The 16,837-nt window shown below is 47.0% G+C and overlaps 1 protein-coding gene across 1 annotated transcript in view; it reads left to right on the forward strand.

Annotated features, from left to right (window-relative positions):
- The first annotated feature begins 5,625 nt into the window (after window positions 1-5,625).
- Window positions 5,626-16,837, forward strand: part of LOC134381805 (uncharacterized) — a 43,830-nt gene continuing 32,618 nt past the window's right edge. Inside the window, 3 exon segments of the mRNA XM_063101610.1 lie at window positions 5,626-5,635; window positions 5,816-6,690; window positions 6,692-9,514. Of these exon segments, the coding sequence (XP_062957680.1) occupies window positions 5,626-5,635; window positions 5,816-6,690; window positions 6,692-9,514 (3,708 nt within the window).

Genomic DNA, 16,837 nt, shown 5'->3' on the forward strand with positions numbered 1-16,837 from the left:
CAAATTCAATATATTTTAACTTAATGTGGAACTCGGGTTATGTGGGCTTCCCTGACTCAAACGCTTCACAGACAATAAACAAACCACAGAGTATCTCTTCTTCTGGCACAACTCTGTTCCTCTGCCAATACTCTGGAGTGCTATACTGCTCAGATGAAAAAAATGTACTGCCCAGAAAAGACTTAAGAAATATCAGAAGGAATAGAAACTACAGTTTCTGCCTTGACTTATTTTGGTGTCACAGATTTTGCTGCACAGTTCAAACTGTATAATATTTGCTGATTACAATGATAAGTAATATACTTCAGTTTGAACTGATGTATCATCAGCACTGTAGGAAACTATAGGTCTTAACCTTGCAAAAAATGTTTAATTTCAGAGCAATCTGTCAGTTCTTCCTAGGGTTTCACCTTCCCCAGTTTTCCCATCCTCAGGAAAAAATTTTTAAAACCATTTCATAGATAAAAATAGGTTGGGAGTTTCACAGGGGTAGCCTTGTAATTTTGTGCTTCTTGGCTATTACCATGTGTTTCTTTACAACACTTGGGGTTCAGTCATCTAATTTGAAAAGCTCTGCTGATACACCAAAGTATTTGTTCTACGTATTGCTTAACACATTCATAAGAAGCTTCCCAGAAGGTAAGCAAAGTTTCATAAACATTTCCCTGGTTTGAACTCAGAAAGAAATGTAAATAGCATATATTATCATTAAATGCGTTGTGATTTTAATTACTGAAAAATGTTAATTCTGATAAAGATTATTCAAAAGATAATAAAGATAAACGCTGTCAAAATTAATTAAGCACATATTCATTAAATCCAAGGTAGCTTCAGTTTCTTTATTGCACAAATACAATTAACACTTAATCTGAATCTCGATAAGTTACATAATCATGTACCTCAAAATAAAGGGAGGATACAACCTTGGCCTTCTCCGTTTTACATGGGAAAACATTAATGACGCTGACATCGGAGACAATTAGACAGTGTCAGCCAATTGTTTTTAGCCAGCTTTCTCTCACATCTGTGGTGTCTACAAGCAAGAAGGCTCATTGTTTCCACAGGCCTCCTTCGGGCCTTGGCTTTTTGTGTAAACCGTCAATCTCTTGGCGAATATCAAAGCCATGAGGAAATTAGAACAGACCAGCTCTGCTGCCCCACACTAAAGCTTAGCAGGGTGCATCCACTATGCTACTAATTAGGCAGTGACCAACAAAATAACCTGTCAATGTCCGCTAGCCATTTCCCACACACCTGCATTTCATACCCTAATAAGCATACAGCAAGAGAAAAAAAGGGATAACTGCTGAAGTGTGAAAAATGAACAAAATATAACAATGTTTCCATCCCCACCTATACTTTTGGCAATTACCATTTAACATTAGGGGGACTCAACATGTCTGAAGACTCACAATACAGTATCTGAAACTAAAACCCAGGAGGGAACCCACACATTGAGACTATATTAAGGTTTGCTTCGAAAATATCACACTAAGAAGAATCTAGAGTTATGTATAAAACCCAGGGAACTGAAAATGACCATAATTTAGATTAGGGACCAGGAGGCTGACTTTTTAAAAACATTTTCCATTCAAGCCACTGAAAGAGAAATGCATACTATTTTCTTCATCGTTTCCTTCCATGAACCAAAAATACATAACAGGACAGAAAACAGTATCAGGTTGTCTCTTTTTTCCTTATGCTTTCTACGCTGATATCGTAGATTTGTAATCACCATCATTCTTTTGACCAACTATATATTAATTTCTTTTATAGGTCCTCTTTTTTCCCTTGGATTCCCACTGTAGTCTTTTGGATGAGATTCCGAAAGCAGCATTTTATTTTCTAGTATTTTTGTTCCCAGAGAAAGCTACATGCCTTGCAGTTGAGGAAGCTGAGATTGAGGAAGCTGAGAAGGTTCGATACTAAATGGATTGAAAACACTCCTATTTTGCCCTTGAGCTTTAAAACATTTGAAAACTCATTGCTCAAATGCAGGAACAGGTTCCACTACATCTTTAACAGCATTATTCTTAAGAAATTCCAACTAGATTTCTATTTAAGACTCTTTCTAATTACTTTGGTCACAAAATCTCTTTGTTTTAACTCTAATATCTTTATTGAGTCCAGTATTCCTGAACATGAAGGGATATACTACCTCCAAAAAAAAAAGGGGGGGGGTAAAAAATAAAAGTGTAGCAGTTTGGTTATTGTGCTTAAAATGAAAGGTTAAGAAACTAACTTTGCACAATGCCTCTCTCCACTTTATTTTGCCCCAAACAAAGATTTTGTGGTACAGGTAACCATATGATAGATTTCTTATGAAAAGACTACTGGCTTTTAAGACCACATATACTTTGGCAGCAGCTCCTTTTTGTGCCTGGGGAGCCAGCTGAACTTTTTTAAAAACAGAGAACAAGAGAAATGTAAGGACAAAATTGTTATGTGAAGAAACATCACTTCATCTCAATATGTGCCACAGAACAGGCTATATTGTGAGAGCATCCTTGATGGAATTGCATACAATATAGACCAACATTCGAATGGTATTTGTTAGATACTTCTGAACACTACTTTTCTTTTCATTAGACTTTATCCAAAAACAGCATTTTCAATTATAAATAAAAACTTTCTCCACCTCTTCCTACTTGAACTCAAGTACAGAAGGCCCCTATTTAAAATGCAGCTCTGGAGCCGCCACCAGGCTGCCTGTTCAGCTGCCAGTGGCTTTTGTGTACAAAGATGTTAATTGGTCCTAATCCCCTCCTAGAAGCTGTTTTGGTAGCCTGACCTGGCACCCTGAAGAAGGACACCTTGGTGTGAAAAACTAAAGGGTCCATTGAGAAGGGAGTGAAAGGCAGCCAAGCATTCCAACACATTTTAATTTCGGGAATTAAAAAAGAGGAACATCATCATGGAGATCCTAGAGAAATCTTACAAAGCTTTAATAACAGAGAAGTAAGTCCTACAAACACCCAATCTATACATACACACACACATACACACACAAAGAGAGAGAAGCAAGCCCCGAAGTGAGGAAAGAGGGAAATTCAGATTGTCAAATTCTCCATTTCATTATTTCAGCTTATAAACTGGTTCTCTGAAATCCAACTGTACTTGACTAGTTGAGACACTTGTTTTTTCATCCTAATTTACCAAACTGACATGCTTATAAAAACCAGTTCCCTACTCTGTTCAACCTCCAAAGACTCTGCTAGAATACATGGTCTCATTTGGTTGAAGTATACTATGTATCTCAATGACTGCATTTAAACTTGTATCACAACTCACAGCTTTAGGAAGAAATGGTAAAGAGAAAAGAGTGGTAATTCTTACGGCAAACTTTTAATTCACTCTACTACATGTCAAATAATCTTTTCTTATACTGTAAAATACTATCTATACTATGTGCCAATTTAGAGTATATACATTTACACCTTGGGTGGCAAATTATGCTAATGGAATGCATGATCTACTACTGTGGGGTTTTAAATTTTTTGACAGAGTTCACAGATCAACTTCATGGGTCAAAGGAGTTTGCCTTTCATCTGATAAAAGCAGAAACATATGAAGGTTATGGATTACTAAAATTGAACCAAATGCCAAATTTTCAACCATGACCCAATTTATACTTTAATCTCCACACTGATTTTTGAAGGTTTTTTTTTTCCATTAGCATAACAGATCCAGATAAGAGCAAGAGAGTCAGAGGGGTGCCTCTAGCAAGAACACTTACAAAGTGCTTCACGCAAAGTGGAGTAAATCGTCCTCAAAACAACTGAAGGTATATTCCTAAGATGGCGGCGGCTGCGGAGGCTGGCGCGGAGTAGCTGAGGTGGAAAAGGTGGCCACTGGGCCTCAGGCAGCCGGGAAACTTGTGGACCTTTCTCTGGCCATCTCTTAAGGGAGGACTGCTGCTGCTGGCCGGTCGTGGGGGCTCAACGCCACTTTGCCCCCGGCAGGAGAGGCTGCCTCATTTACAGGCAACAGCTTTGAAGTGTGGAGCAGGAAAAGAACTGATTCTTAGCTGCAAAAGTGAGTCTTGAAACAGGGAACACGGCGCCAGGGCTGCTGTGGATGCAGCCAGGATCCCGGAGGCTGGGGCCGCACTGAAGGCGGCCAGCTGCCCTATCCAGGATTCGAGGTTTCAGGCCGGCATTAAAGAAGACTCCTGGGAGTGCCCGAGCGGCGCCGCGACTGAACAGCCCGAGGCGGCAGCGCCGAGAACACGGAAGGCAACAAACCAGAGACAGCGAGCGCCCGACCTGGCACAGCACTGTGAGTGATCCCTGGCAAAGCTCTGTTCGGGGGGTGGATGCCCACGAGGCTCCCCGCCTGCACCACCAGGCCACTCACTGCCCCGGTGCTGCCTCCATTTTCCCAGGTGCGGGCAGCTCCGCCCTGCTCGGCCATCACTGAGCCCATTTGCTTGGCCTGGCGCGGGGCTTTCCGGACCCTGCGGGCCGACCTCCTCTCCCACTCCCTCCACGGTTCTCTGGCAGGGCTGGGGGTGTGGGGCGTCCCGACCAGTTTTGGGAGGGCTAGGAAGTACGGGCGGGCCGACTGTCACTCCACCACACCCTGGACTCCGGCCCCGGTAAACTTCCTGTTACTGGGAGGCAGATACCATCTCTGCGACCACCAGTTTGGAAAAAAGCCTAACGAATTTCTGGTTGGGAATAGTGTGGTAGTGAAGGAAGTGTTTTTTTCTTTTCAAGCTAGCCGCAGTAACGCCATTTTACAAGAGTATAGGGAAAGTACAGCCAAAAAGTCAAGTTAAGAAACAAGGGGAACAGAGCCAAACAGGATATCTGTGATTATGCACCTGGGCCCCGGCCCGAGGCAAAGGGCGGGTAGTTCCCAGAAGTAGATAGGTCAGTTGCAGTTTCAAGAGTGCCCCTCAACTGTTTCAAGGACCCCCACTTGACCGGAGTCCGCCCCTGGCTTGATTTGAACTAACCAATTACCTTGCTTCTTGCTTCTGTACCCGCGCTTTTTGCTATAAAACGAGCCCAGGAACTCCGCCCGGCGCGCCAGTCTTCCGAAAGATTGTGTCGCCCGGGTACCCGTATGTTCAATAAACCTCTTGCTGATTGCATCCGAACCCGTGGTCTCGCTGTTCCTTGGGAGGGTCTCCAGACCGATTGACCGCCTACTCCAGGGGTCTCTCATTTGGGGGCTCGTCCGGGATAGGAGACCCCCACCCAGGGACCACCGACCCACCAACGGGAGGTAAGCTGGCCAGCAGTCGCTCTGTGTCTTGTCTCTGTGTCTTGTCTCTGTGTCTAACTCAGTGATTCCAACTGTCCCACAGGGTGCGCACATTTTTGGTTTCGGTTTGTTCCGGGTTGACGTGTGAGTAGCGAACAGACGTGTTCGGGGGCTCACCACCCGGTAATCCTGGGAGACGTCCCAGGATCAGGGGAGGACCAGGGACGCCTGGTGGACCCCCCGGCAGAGGATCATTGCGTTTTGATCCCGTCGTCGCGCCTAGGGAGGCGCGCTCTGCCATCTGAGTCCTTTTCCTGCCTTTACGCAACTCGGTCTCGCCGACGCTTTTGGTTTCTTTTTGTCTTATTTGTAGTAAGTCTCTCTCTTATTGTCCCTCTCTTCGAGGTCTACGAAATGGGACAAGGTACTTCTACCCCTCTCTCTCTCACTCTAGATCACTGGAAAGATGTAAAGACCAGGGCCCATAACCAATCCGTGGAAATCAAAAAAGGAAAATGGCAGACTCTCTGCTCTTCCGAATGGCCTACGTTCGGCATAGGGTGGCCGCCAGAAGGAACCTTTAATCTCTCTGTCCTTTTTGCAGTTAAAAAGATTGTCTTTCAGGAAACCGGAGGACATCCAGACCAAGTCCCATACATTGTGGTGTGGCTGGACCTCGCCCAGAGCCCTCCTCCGTGGGTGCCACCCTCCGTCAAGGTCGCTGTTGCCTCTGGCCCAGAAAATTCTCGAGGACCACCTGCAAGGAGGCCCTCCGCTCCTCCCCCAATCCCCATTTATCCCGCAACAGACGATTTACTCCTTATGTCTGAACCTCCGCCCTACCCGGCGGCACTGCCACCTCCCTTGGCCCCCCAAGCGGTCGGACCAGCGCCGGACCAGGCGCCCGATACTTCTGACCTTGGGGGACTAGCCACCAGGACCAGGAGTCGTCGCGTCCGTAGCCCGGCGGACGACTCGGGTCCTGACTCCACTGTGGTTTTGCCCCTCCGAGCCGTGGGACCCCCGGCCGAGCCCAACGGCCTGATCCCTCTACAATATTGGCCTTTCTCCTCAGCAGACCTCTATAATTGGAAATCTAACCATCCTTCTTTCTCTGAGAACCCAGCAGGACTCACAGGGCTCCTTGAATCTCTTATGTTTTCCCATCAGCCAACTTGGGACGACTGTCAACAACTTTTACAGATTCTATTCACCACTGAGGAGCGAGAAAGGATCCTCCTGGAGGCTCGCAAGAACGTTCTCGGGGACAACGGGGCCCCTACTCAGCTCGAGAACCTCATTAATGAGGCTTTTCCCCTTAATCGGCCCCAGTGGGATTACAACACGGCCGCAGGTAGGGAGCGTCTCCTGGTCTACCGCCGGACTCTAGTGGCAGGTCTCAAAGGGGCAGCCCGGCGCCCCACTAATTTGGCCAAGGTAAGAGAGGTCTTGCAGGGACCGGCTGAACCCCCTTCGGTTTTTTTTAGAACGTCTAACCGAGGCCTATAGGAGATATACTCCGTTTGACCCCTCTTCTGAGGGGCAGCAGGCTGCGGTTGCCATGGCCTTCATCGGGCAGTCAGCCCCAGATATTAAAAGGAAGTTACAGAGGCTAGAAGGGCTCCAAGACTATTCCTTACAAGATTTAGTGAGGGAGGCAGAAAAAGTGTATCATAAGAGAGAGACAGAAGAGGAGAGACAAGACAGAGAAAAAAAGGAGGCAGAAGAAAGGGAAAGACGACGCGATAAGCGCCAAGAGAAAAATTTAACTAGGATTCTGGCCGCAGTAGTAGGTGAAAGAGAGTTTAGAGACAGGAAGGCAGAAAACCTGAGCAACCGGGCGAGGCAGACACCTAGGGAAAGAAGACCCCCCCTGGACAGAGACCAGTGCGCATACTGTAAAGAGAAGGGGCATTGGGCAAGAGAATGTCCCCAAAAGAAAAACATCCGAAAAGCCAAAGTTCTGTCCCTAGATGACTAGGGGAGTCGGGGTTCGGATCCCCTCCCCGAACCTAGGGTAACGCTGACTGTGGAGGGGACCCCCATCGAGTTCCTAGTCGACACTGGGGCTGAGCACTCGGTATTGACCCAGCCTCTGGGTAAAATAGGGTCCAGACAAACAGTCGTGGAAGGGGCAACAGGCAGTAAAATCTACCCCTGGACCACAAAGAGACTTTTAAAGATTGGACATAAACAAGTGACCCACTCCTTCCTGGTCATACCCGAGTGCCCTGCTCCTCTGTTAGGCAGGGACCTCCTAACCAAACTAAAAGCCCAGATCCAGTTCTCGGCTGAGGGTCCACAAGTAACGTGGGATGATCGCCCTACTATGTGCCTGGTCCTAAGCTTAGAAGAAGAATACCGGCTACATGAAAGACCAGTTCCCTCCTCTATTGATCCGTCCTGGCTCCAGCTTTTTCCCTCTGTATGGGCCGAAAAAGCAGGCATGGGACTGGCCAAACAAGTCCCACCAGTAATAGTAGAACTAAAATCAGGTGCCTCACCGGTGACTGTTCGTCAATACCCAATGAGCAAGGAGGCCCAAGAAGGCATCAGGCCTCACATCCAAAGATTCTTAAACCTAGGAGTCCTGGTGCCCTGTCAGTCGCCCTGGAATACCCCTCTGTTGCCTGTAAAGAAGTCAGGGACCAATGACTATCGGCCAGTTCAAGACCTGAGGGAAATTAATAAGAGGGTGCAGGATATACATCCTACCGTCCCAAATCCTTACAGCCTCCTGAGCTCCCTCCCGCCTAGCCACACCTGGTATTCAGTCCTGGATCTTAAGGACGCCTTCTTCTGCCTCAGGCTACATCCCAACAGCCAGCCGTTGTTCGCGTTTGAGTGGAGGGACCCAGAAAAAGGCACCACAGGTCAGTTGACCTGGACCCGGCTGCCACAGGGGTTTAAGAACTCTCCCACCATCTTCGACGAAGCCCTCCACCGGGATTTGGCTCCTTTTAGGGCCCTCAACTCCCAGGTAATATTACTCCAATATGTGGACGACCTCCTGGTGGCGGCCCCCACATACAAGGACTGCAAAGAAGGGACACAAAAACTCCTACAGGAGTTAAGTAGGTTGGGATATCGGGTATCAGCCAAAAAGGCCCAGCTCTGCCAGAGAGAGGTCACCTATCTGGGGTATCTGCTCAAAGAAGGAAAAAGGTGGCTGACCCCGGCTCGAAAGGCTACTGTTATGAAAATTCCTACCCCCACGACCCCTAGACAGGTTCGTGAGTTCCTGGGCACTGCTGGATTCTGCAGGCTTTGGGTCCCTGGGTTCGCCACCCTAGCTGCACCCTTGTACCCCCTGACAAAAGAGGGCAACTCTTTTATTTGGACTGAGGAACATCAGAGGGCTTTTGATCACATAAAAAAAGCCTTGCTGTCAGCCCCTGCTCTGGCCCTCCCGGATCTCACCAAACCATTCACTCTATATGTAGATGAAAGAGCCGGCGTAGCCCGGGGAGTGCTCACTCAGGCTCTAGGACCCTGGCGGCGGCCGGTAGCTTATCTATCAAAAAAACTAGATCCGGTGGCCAGCGGGTGGCCAACCTGCCTGAAAGCGGTTGCAGCCGTTGCGCTCCTTCTCAAAGACGCTGATAAACTAACTCTGGGGCAAAACGTGACTGTGATTGCTTCCCATAGCCTCGAAAGCATCGTGCGGCAGCCCCCCGACCGATGGATGACCAACGCTAGGATGACTCATTACCAGAGCTTACTACTGAATGAAAAGGTAACATTCGCTCCCCCTGCCATCCTAAACCCAGCTACTCTACTACCAGCCGAACCGGAAGCAACCCCAGTGCACAGGTGTTCCGAGATCCTCGCCGAAGAAACTGGGACTCGCCAGGACCTCAAGGATCAGCCATTGCCTGGGGTGCCAACCTGGTATACGGACGGTAGTAGTTTTATTGCGGAAGGTAGACGGCGGGCAGGGGCCGCCATCGTAGATGGCCAGCGGACGGTGTGGGCGAGCAGCTTGCCAGAAGGTACGTCAGCTCAGAGGGCCGAACTGGTGGCTTTGACCCAGGCGTTGCGCCTAGCTAAAGGAAAAAACATCAATATCTATACAGACAGCAGGTACGCTTTCGCCACCGCTCATGTTCATGGGGCAATATATAAACAAAGGGGGTTGCTCACTTCGGCTGGAAAAGACATTAAAAACAAAGAAGAGATTTTGGCCCTGCTAGAGGCCATCCACCTCCCCAAACAGGTTGCCATTATCCACTGCCCCGGCCATCAGAAGGGAAGCAACCCTGTAGCCACCGGAAACCGGAGGGCCGATGAGGCTGCAAAACAAGCCGCCCTGTCGACCAGAGTGCTGGCAGAAACTACCAAACCTCAGGAGCTAATCGAACCTGCCCAGACGAAGGCCAAGCTAGGAGAACTCACCCCTGACCAGGGAAAAGAATTCATTCAGCGGCTACACCGGCTGACGCACTTGGGGCCAGCAAAACTTCTCCAGTTAATAAACCGCACCAGCCTCCTCATCCCAAACCTCTCGTTGGCAGTTCGCGAAGTCGCCAGTCAGTGTCAGGCTTGTGCCATGACTAATGCGGTCGCAACCTACCGAGAGACCGGAAGAAGACAACGAGGAGATCGACCCGGCGTATACTGGGAAGTAGACTTCACAGAAATAAAGCCTGGTCGGTATGGAAACAGGTATCTGCTGGTATTTATAGATACTTTCTCTGGATGGGTAGAAGCTTTTCCTACTAAGACTGAAACGGCCCTGACCGTCTGCAAAAAGATATTAGAAGAAATCCTACCCCGCTTCGGGATCCCTAAGGTACTCGGGTCAGATAATGGCCCAGCCTTTGTTGCTCAGGTAAGTCAGGGACTGGCCACACAACTGGGGATACAATGGAAATTACATTGTGCGTATAGACCCCAGAGCTCAGGACAGGTAGAGAGAATGAACAGGACAATCAAAGAGACCTTGACTAAATTAGCCTTAGAGACCGGTGGAAAAGATTGGGTGGCTCTCCTTCCTTTAGCGCTGCTCAGAGCCAGGAACACCCCTGGCCGGTTTGGTCTGACTCCCTATGAAATTCTCTATGGGGGACCGCCCCCTATACTTGGGTTTGGAGAGACGTTGGGTCCTGATGATAATTTCTTTCCTGTCTTATTCACTCATTTAAAGGCTTTAGAAGTTGTAAAAACCCAGATCTGGGACCAGATCAAGGAGGTATACGAGCCAGGCGCCGTGGCCATCCCTCATCCGTTCCAGGTCGGAGACCAAGTGCTTGTTAGGCGCCATCGGACCGGCAGCCTTGAGCCTCGGTGGAAAGGCCCGTACCTGGTGCTGCTGACCACACCAACAGCGGTAAAAGTGGACGGTATTGCGGCCTGGGTCCATGCTTCTCACCTCAAGCCTGCGCCACCCTCCATACCAGATGAATCCTGGGAGCTGGAAAGGACTGATAATCCTCTTAAGCTGCGCATTCGGCGGCGGCAGAACAAGCCTACCAAGTAATAACCCCAACCAACCCACGTCCCTCACCTGGCAGGTACTGTCCCAAACTGGAAAGGTTGTCTGGTCCAAGACAGAAGTCCACCCCCTTTGGACTTGGTGGCCCCCCCTCACCCCTGATATATGTGCCCTGGCGGCGGGTCTCGAGACTTGGGATATTCCAGAAATTGATGCACCGGCCTCTAAAAGAGTCAGGCCTCCTGACTCAAACTATGAAAATTCTTACTACCAGGTCACTTGGGGAGCTCCAGGGTGCAGCTACCCGCGAGCTAGGAACAGGATGGCAGGTTCCTCCTTCTACGTGTGTCCCCGGGATGGCCGGGACCTCTCAAAAGCTAGAACATGCGGGGGGCTAGAGTCCCTGTACTGTAAAGAATGGGGATGTGAGACCACGGGGACTGGTTATTGGCTATCTGGGTCTTCAGATCTCATAACTGTAGTGCGGAACCAGACTTCGGGGAACGGGGACTGTAACAACTCCGGCTGGTGTAACCCCCTCCAGATAAGCTTCACAGAAAGAGGGCAGAGCTCCAGGGATTGGATGCAGGGAAGGACCTGGGGTCTAAGGCTCTATAAGACCGGGCATCCAGGCGTACAATTGACTATTCGTCTGGTGGCCGCCAGCTTGCCAACTGTAGCCATAGGCCCCGACTCCGTCCTTACGGAGCAAGGACCTCCTGTAAAAGCGCCGTCTGACACCCTAGCCCCAGCGGCCAATAACTCTGCCGCCGCGGGACGAAAGCAAAATGACACCCTATCTACCCCGCTCCCTACCACGGGTGACAGACTCTTTGGCCTTATACAAGGGGCTTTCCTAGCCCTAAACAATACCAACCCTAACGCCACAGAGTCTTGCTGGCTCTGTCTGGCAATGGGCCCCCCTTATTATGAGGGGGCAGCCTTTCCGGGGGAACCCACCTATACCTCCAACTACTCCCAGTGTCGATGGGGGGCCCAAGGAAAGCTCACCCTCACTGAAGTCTCCGGAAGCGGGTTGTGCGTAGGAAAAGTACCCCCGACCCATCGGCGTCTTTGCAACCAGACCCATTCCATCAGTTCCACCGGGAACAATCAATACCTGCTCCCCTCCAATCATAGCTGGTGGGCATGCAACACCGGCCTAACCCCCTGCCTCTCTACCTCAGTCTTTAATCAGTCTAAAGATTTCTGTACCCAGGTTCAGCTGATCCCTCGCATCTACTACCATCCTGGAGAAACCTTGTTGCAGGCCTATGACAATCCTCACCCCAGGGTAAAAAGAGAGCCCGTCTCACTTACCCTGGCTGTTTTACTGGGATTAGGGATTGCAGCAGGGATGGGTACTGGGACAGCCGCCTTAGTCAAAGGGCCCCTAGACCTCCAGCAAGGACTGACCAGCCTCCAGACCGCTATAGATACCGACCTCCGGGCCCTCCAAGACTCAGTTAGCAAGCTAGAAGCCTCACTAACCTCCTTGTCTGAGGTAGTGCTCCAAAATAGGAGAGGCCTTGACCTATTGTTCCTAAAAGAAGGAGGCCTCTGCGCAGCCCTAAAAGAACAGTGCTGTTTTTATGCGGATCACTCAGGTGTAGTGCGGGACTCCATGAACAAGCTCAAAGAAAGGCTAGATAAAAGACAGTTAGAGCACAAACAAAACCAAAATTGGTATGAAGGGTGGTTCAATAACTCCCCTTGGTTAACCACCCTACTGTCAACCATCGCCGGGCCCCTATTACTCCTCCTTCTGTTGTTCACCCTTGGGCCCTGCGTCATCAATAGACTAGTCCAATTCATCAATGATAGGGTAAGTGCAGTTAAAATTCTGGTCCTTAGACAAAAATACCAAACCTTAGATAATGAAGATAACTTTTAATTCCGCTCTAAGATTAGAGCGATCCACAAGAAAAAATGGGGGAATGAAGGAAGTGTTTTTTTCTTTTCAAGCTAGCCGCAGTAACGCCATTTTACAAGAGTATAGGGAAAGTACAGCCAAAAAGTCAAGTTAAGAAACAAGGGGAACAGAGCCAAACAGGATATCTGTGATTATGCACCTGGGCCCCGGCCCGAGGCAAAGGGCGGGTAGTTCCCAGAAGTAGATAGGTCAGTTGCAGTTTCAAGAGTGCCCCTCAACTGTTTCAAGGACCCCCACTTGACCGGAGTCCGCCCCTGGCTTGATTTGAACTAACCAATTACCTTGCTTCTTGCTTCTGTACCCGCGCTTTTTGCTATAAAACGAGCCCAGGAACTCCGCCCGGCGCGCCAGTCTTCCGAAAGATTGTGTCGCCCGGGTACCCGTATGTTCAATAAACCTCTTGCTGATTGCATCCGAACCCGTGGTCTCGCTGTTCCTTGGGAGGGTCTCCAGACCGATTGACCGCCTACTCCAGGGGTCTCTCAGTAGGAGAGTTCCCAGGTCTGCTTGAACCTGCCGGAGAGCAGGCTGCAGGCGGGCACTAGACTCGGTTTATACCAGGGGGATACAAAGGTGAACAAGACCCGAGAAAGATCTACACAGTACTACAAAGGCACCCAGAGAGACTGGTCGTCTGTGCCTAGCAGAAACCTGGTAGACTTCCTGGGCGAGGCGGTGCTGAGCAGGGTCTTGAAGGCCCAGCTGATAGACGAGAGGTGCAGAAGACACGCCCCAACCCAGCACAGTGTGCACAGAGGGGGGAGACGTGCGGCCAGGGAGGCGGAGACTCGACAGAAACCACACATCCGGTGGGGTCGCCACTGCACGATCTAACAGCCTGGGCCAGAGCACACTGAACGGGGAGAAGTCCTGTACAGAAAGTGAAAGCTCAACAGAGATCACACACCCTGTGGTACGTGATCCACCAGCCCAGCAGAGTACAAGCTGACCAGAAAGGTGGATCCCCGGAGAAGCCCAAGACCCGAGGCAACCACACACACAAGACACTAGAGGCCAACTGAGCAGTCACGGCGGGAGCCATACCAAATTGGCAACCACAGCAACATCCTAGTTAGTCATTAGTCTTAAACCGGTGGACTGTGAAACCCCCTGCCACAATGAATAAACACCAAAAAAAAGACACCAGAAATACAAAAAATCAAGAAAGTACACCACCAAAAGTTAATAAATCTCATACTCTAGATCCTATAGAACAAGAAGCCCTTGAAATAACTGATAAGGAATTTCGAGTGATAATTCTAAGGAAACTGAATGAGATACAAGAAAACTCAGCTAGACATCATGATGAAATGAGGAAAAGTATACAGGATCTGAAAGAGGAAATATACAAGGAAATCAATGTCCTGAAAAAAAATGTAGCAGAACTCGCTGAACTGAAGAAGTTATTCAGCGAAATAAAAAACACAACGGAGAGTTTAACCAGCAGGCTTGTCGAAGTTGAAGAGAGAACCTCTGAACTTGAAGATGGGCTGTTTGAAATAACACAAGCAGACAAAAAGAAAGAAAAAAGAATCAAGGACATGGAAGAAAATCTGAGAGAGATATCAGACAACCTCAAGCGCTCAAATATCCGAGTCATGGGTATTCCAGAAGGGGAGGAAAATGGAGATTCCATTGAAAACATATTCAACAAAATAGTGGCAGAAAACTTCCCAGGTATAGGAAAAATCACAGATCTTCAGATCCAGGAAGCTCAACGATCTCCAAACGTATTCAACCCAAAAAGGCCTTCTCCAAGACATGTCATAGTCAAATTGGCAAAACTCAGAGACAAAGAGAGAATCTTAAAAGCTGCAAGAGAGAAGCGTCAAATCACCTATAAGGGAGCCCCAATCAGGTTAACATCAGACTTTTCATCACAAACCCTAAAAGCTAGAAAGGAATGGGATGATATTTTCAAAATACTAAAAGACAAAGATTGCCAGCCAAGAATACTCTACCCTGCAAGGCTATCCTTCCGAAATGAGGGGCAAATAGTATATTTCTCAGACAAACAAAAACTGCGGGAGTTCACTACCACAAGACCACCCTTACAAGAAATCCTCAAGGGAGTACTGGGTTTGGTTCCTGAAAAAATAACTACCACTGCCATAAAAACCTAAGAAAAATCTAAACCCGCTAGTACAATAAAAATGGCATTCATGAAGAGAAAACAAGCTAACAAAAACACTATCTACAACCTAAGGAACCAACAAACACAGAAACCAAACAGTAAATCAGAAAGCAAGGAACAAAAGACACCTAAGACAACCAAACAACCAATAAAATGCTAAGAATAAATCAACACCTTTCAATAACAACTCTTAATGTTAAAGGCTTAAATTCCCCAATTAAAAGACACAGACTGGCTGATTGGATCAAAAAGCAGGACCCAACTATATGCTGCCTACAAGAGACCCACCTCACCCATAAAGATTCACACAGACTAAGAGTAAAAGGATGGAAAAAGATTTACCATGCAAACAGAAAAGAAAAACGAGCTGGAGTGGCTATTCTTATATCTGACAAAATAGACTTTAAACTAAAAACCATAAAAAGAGACAATGAGGGACACTACTTAATGATAAAAGGACTGATCCATCAAGAAGACATAACAATCATAAATATGTACGCACCCAATGTTGGAGCAGCCAGATTTATAAAACAAACTCTATTAGACCTAAAGAAGGAAATAGACACTAATACCATAATAGCAGGGGACCTGAACACTCCACTGTCAATATTAGACAGATCATCTAGGCAAAGAATCAGTAGAGAAACACAAGATCTAAACAAGACTCTAGACCAATTGGAATTGGCAGATATCTACAGAACATTCCACCCAACAACCTCAGAATATTCATTCTTCTCATCAGCACATGGATCATTCTCCAAGATAGATCACATATTAGGTCACAAATCAAGTCTCAATAAATTCAAAAAAATTGGAATTATCCCATGTATCTTCTCAGACCACAATGGATTAAAACTAGAAATGAATAACAAACAAAACTCTGGAAACTATACAAACACATGGAAATTAAACAGCATTCTACTTAATGACATATGGGTCCAAGAAGAAATCAAGCAGGAAATCAAAAAGTTTATTGAAACTAATGAAAACAATGATACATCATACCAAAACTTGTGGGATACTGCAAAAGCAGTATTGAGGGGAAAATTTATTGCATTAAATGCTCACTTCAGAAGAATGGAAAGATGGCAAGTGAACAACCTAACACTTCACCTTAAAGAACTAGAAAAACAAGAACAATCCAATCCTAAAGTTAGCAGACGGAAAGAAATCATTAAGATCAGAGCAGAACTGAATGAAATTGAAAACCAAAAAACAATTCAAAAGATCAACGAATCAAAAAGTTGGTTTTTTGAAAAGATAAATAAAATTGACAAACCATTAGCATGGCTAACAAAAAAAAGAAGAGAGAAGACTCAAATAACAAAAATTAGAAATGAAAAAGGCGATATTACAACTGATTCATCTGAAATACAAGGAATCATTCGAGACTACTATAAACAACTATACGCCAACAAATTTGAAAATCTGGAGGAAATGGATAAATTTCTGGACACACACAAGCTCCCAAAACTGAACCGTGAAGACGTAGAAAATTTGAACAGACCAATAACAATAAAGGAGATTGAAGCTGTTATCAGAAGGCTCCCAACAAAGAAAAGCCCAGGACCAGATGGATTCACAGCAGAATTTTACCAAACATTCAAAGAGGAATTGACACCGATTCTTTACAAACTATTCCAAAAGATTGAAACGGACGCAAATCTCCCAAACTCATTCTATGAAGCAAACATCATCCTGATACCAAAACCAGGTAAAGATATAACCAAAAAAGAAAACTACAGGCCGATATCCTTGATGAATATAGATGCAAAAATCCTCACTAAAATACTAGCAAACAGAATACAGCAACACATACGAAAAATTATTCATCACGATCAAGTGGGATTCATCCCAGGGATGCAAGGTTGGTTCAACATACGCAAATCAATAAATGTGATACACCATATTAATAAACTCAAACACAAGGACCATATGATCATCTCTATAGATGCTGAAAAAGCATTTGATAAAGTTCAGCACTCATTCATGACAAAGACCCTCTATAAGTTAGGTATAGAGGGAAAGTATCTCAACATAATTAAAGCCATATATGCCAAACCCACTGCCAATATCATCCTGAATGGGGAAAAGCTGAAAGCTTTTCCTTTAAGAACAGGCACTA

Source organism: Cynocephalus volans, chromosome 7 (genome assembly GCF_027409185.1).
Source record: "Cynocephalus volans isolate mCynVol1 chromosome 7, mCynVol1.pri, whole genome shotgun sequence".
Taxonomy (NCBI): Eukaryota; Metazoa; Chordata; class Mammalia; order Dermoptera; family Cynocephalidae; genus Cynocephalus; species Cynocephalus volans.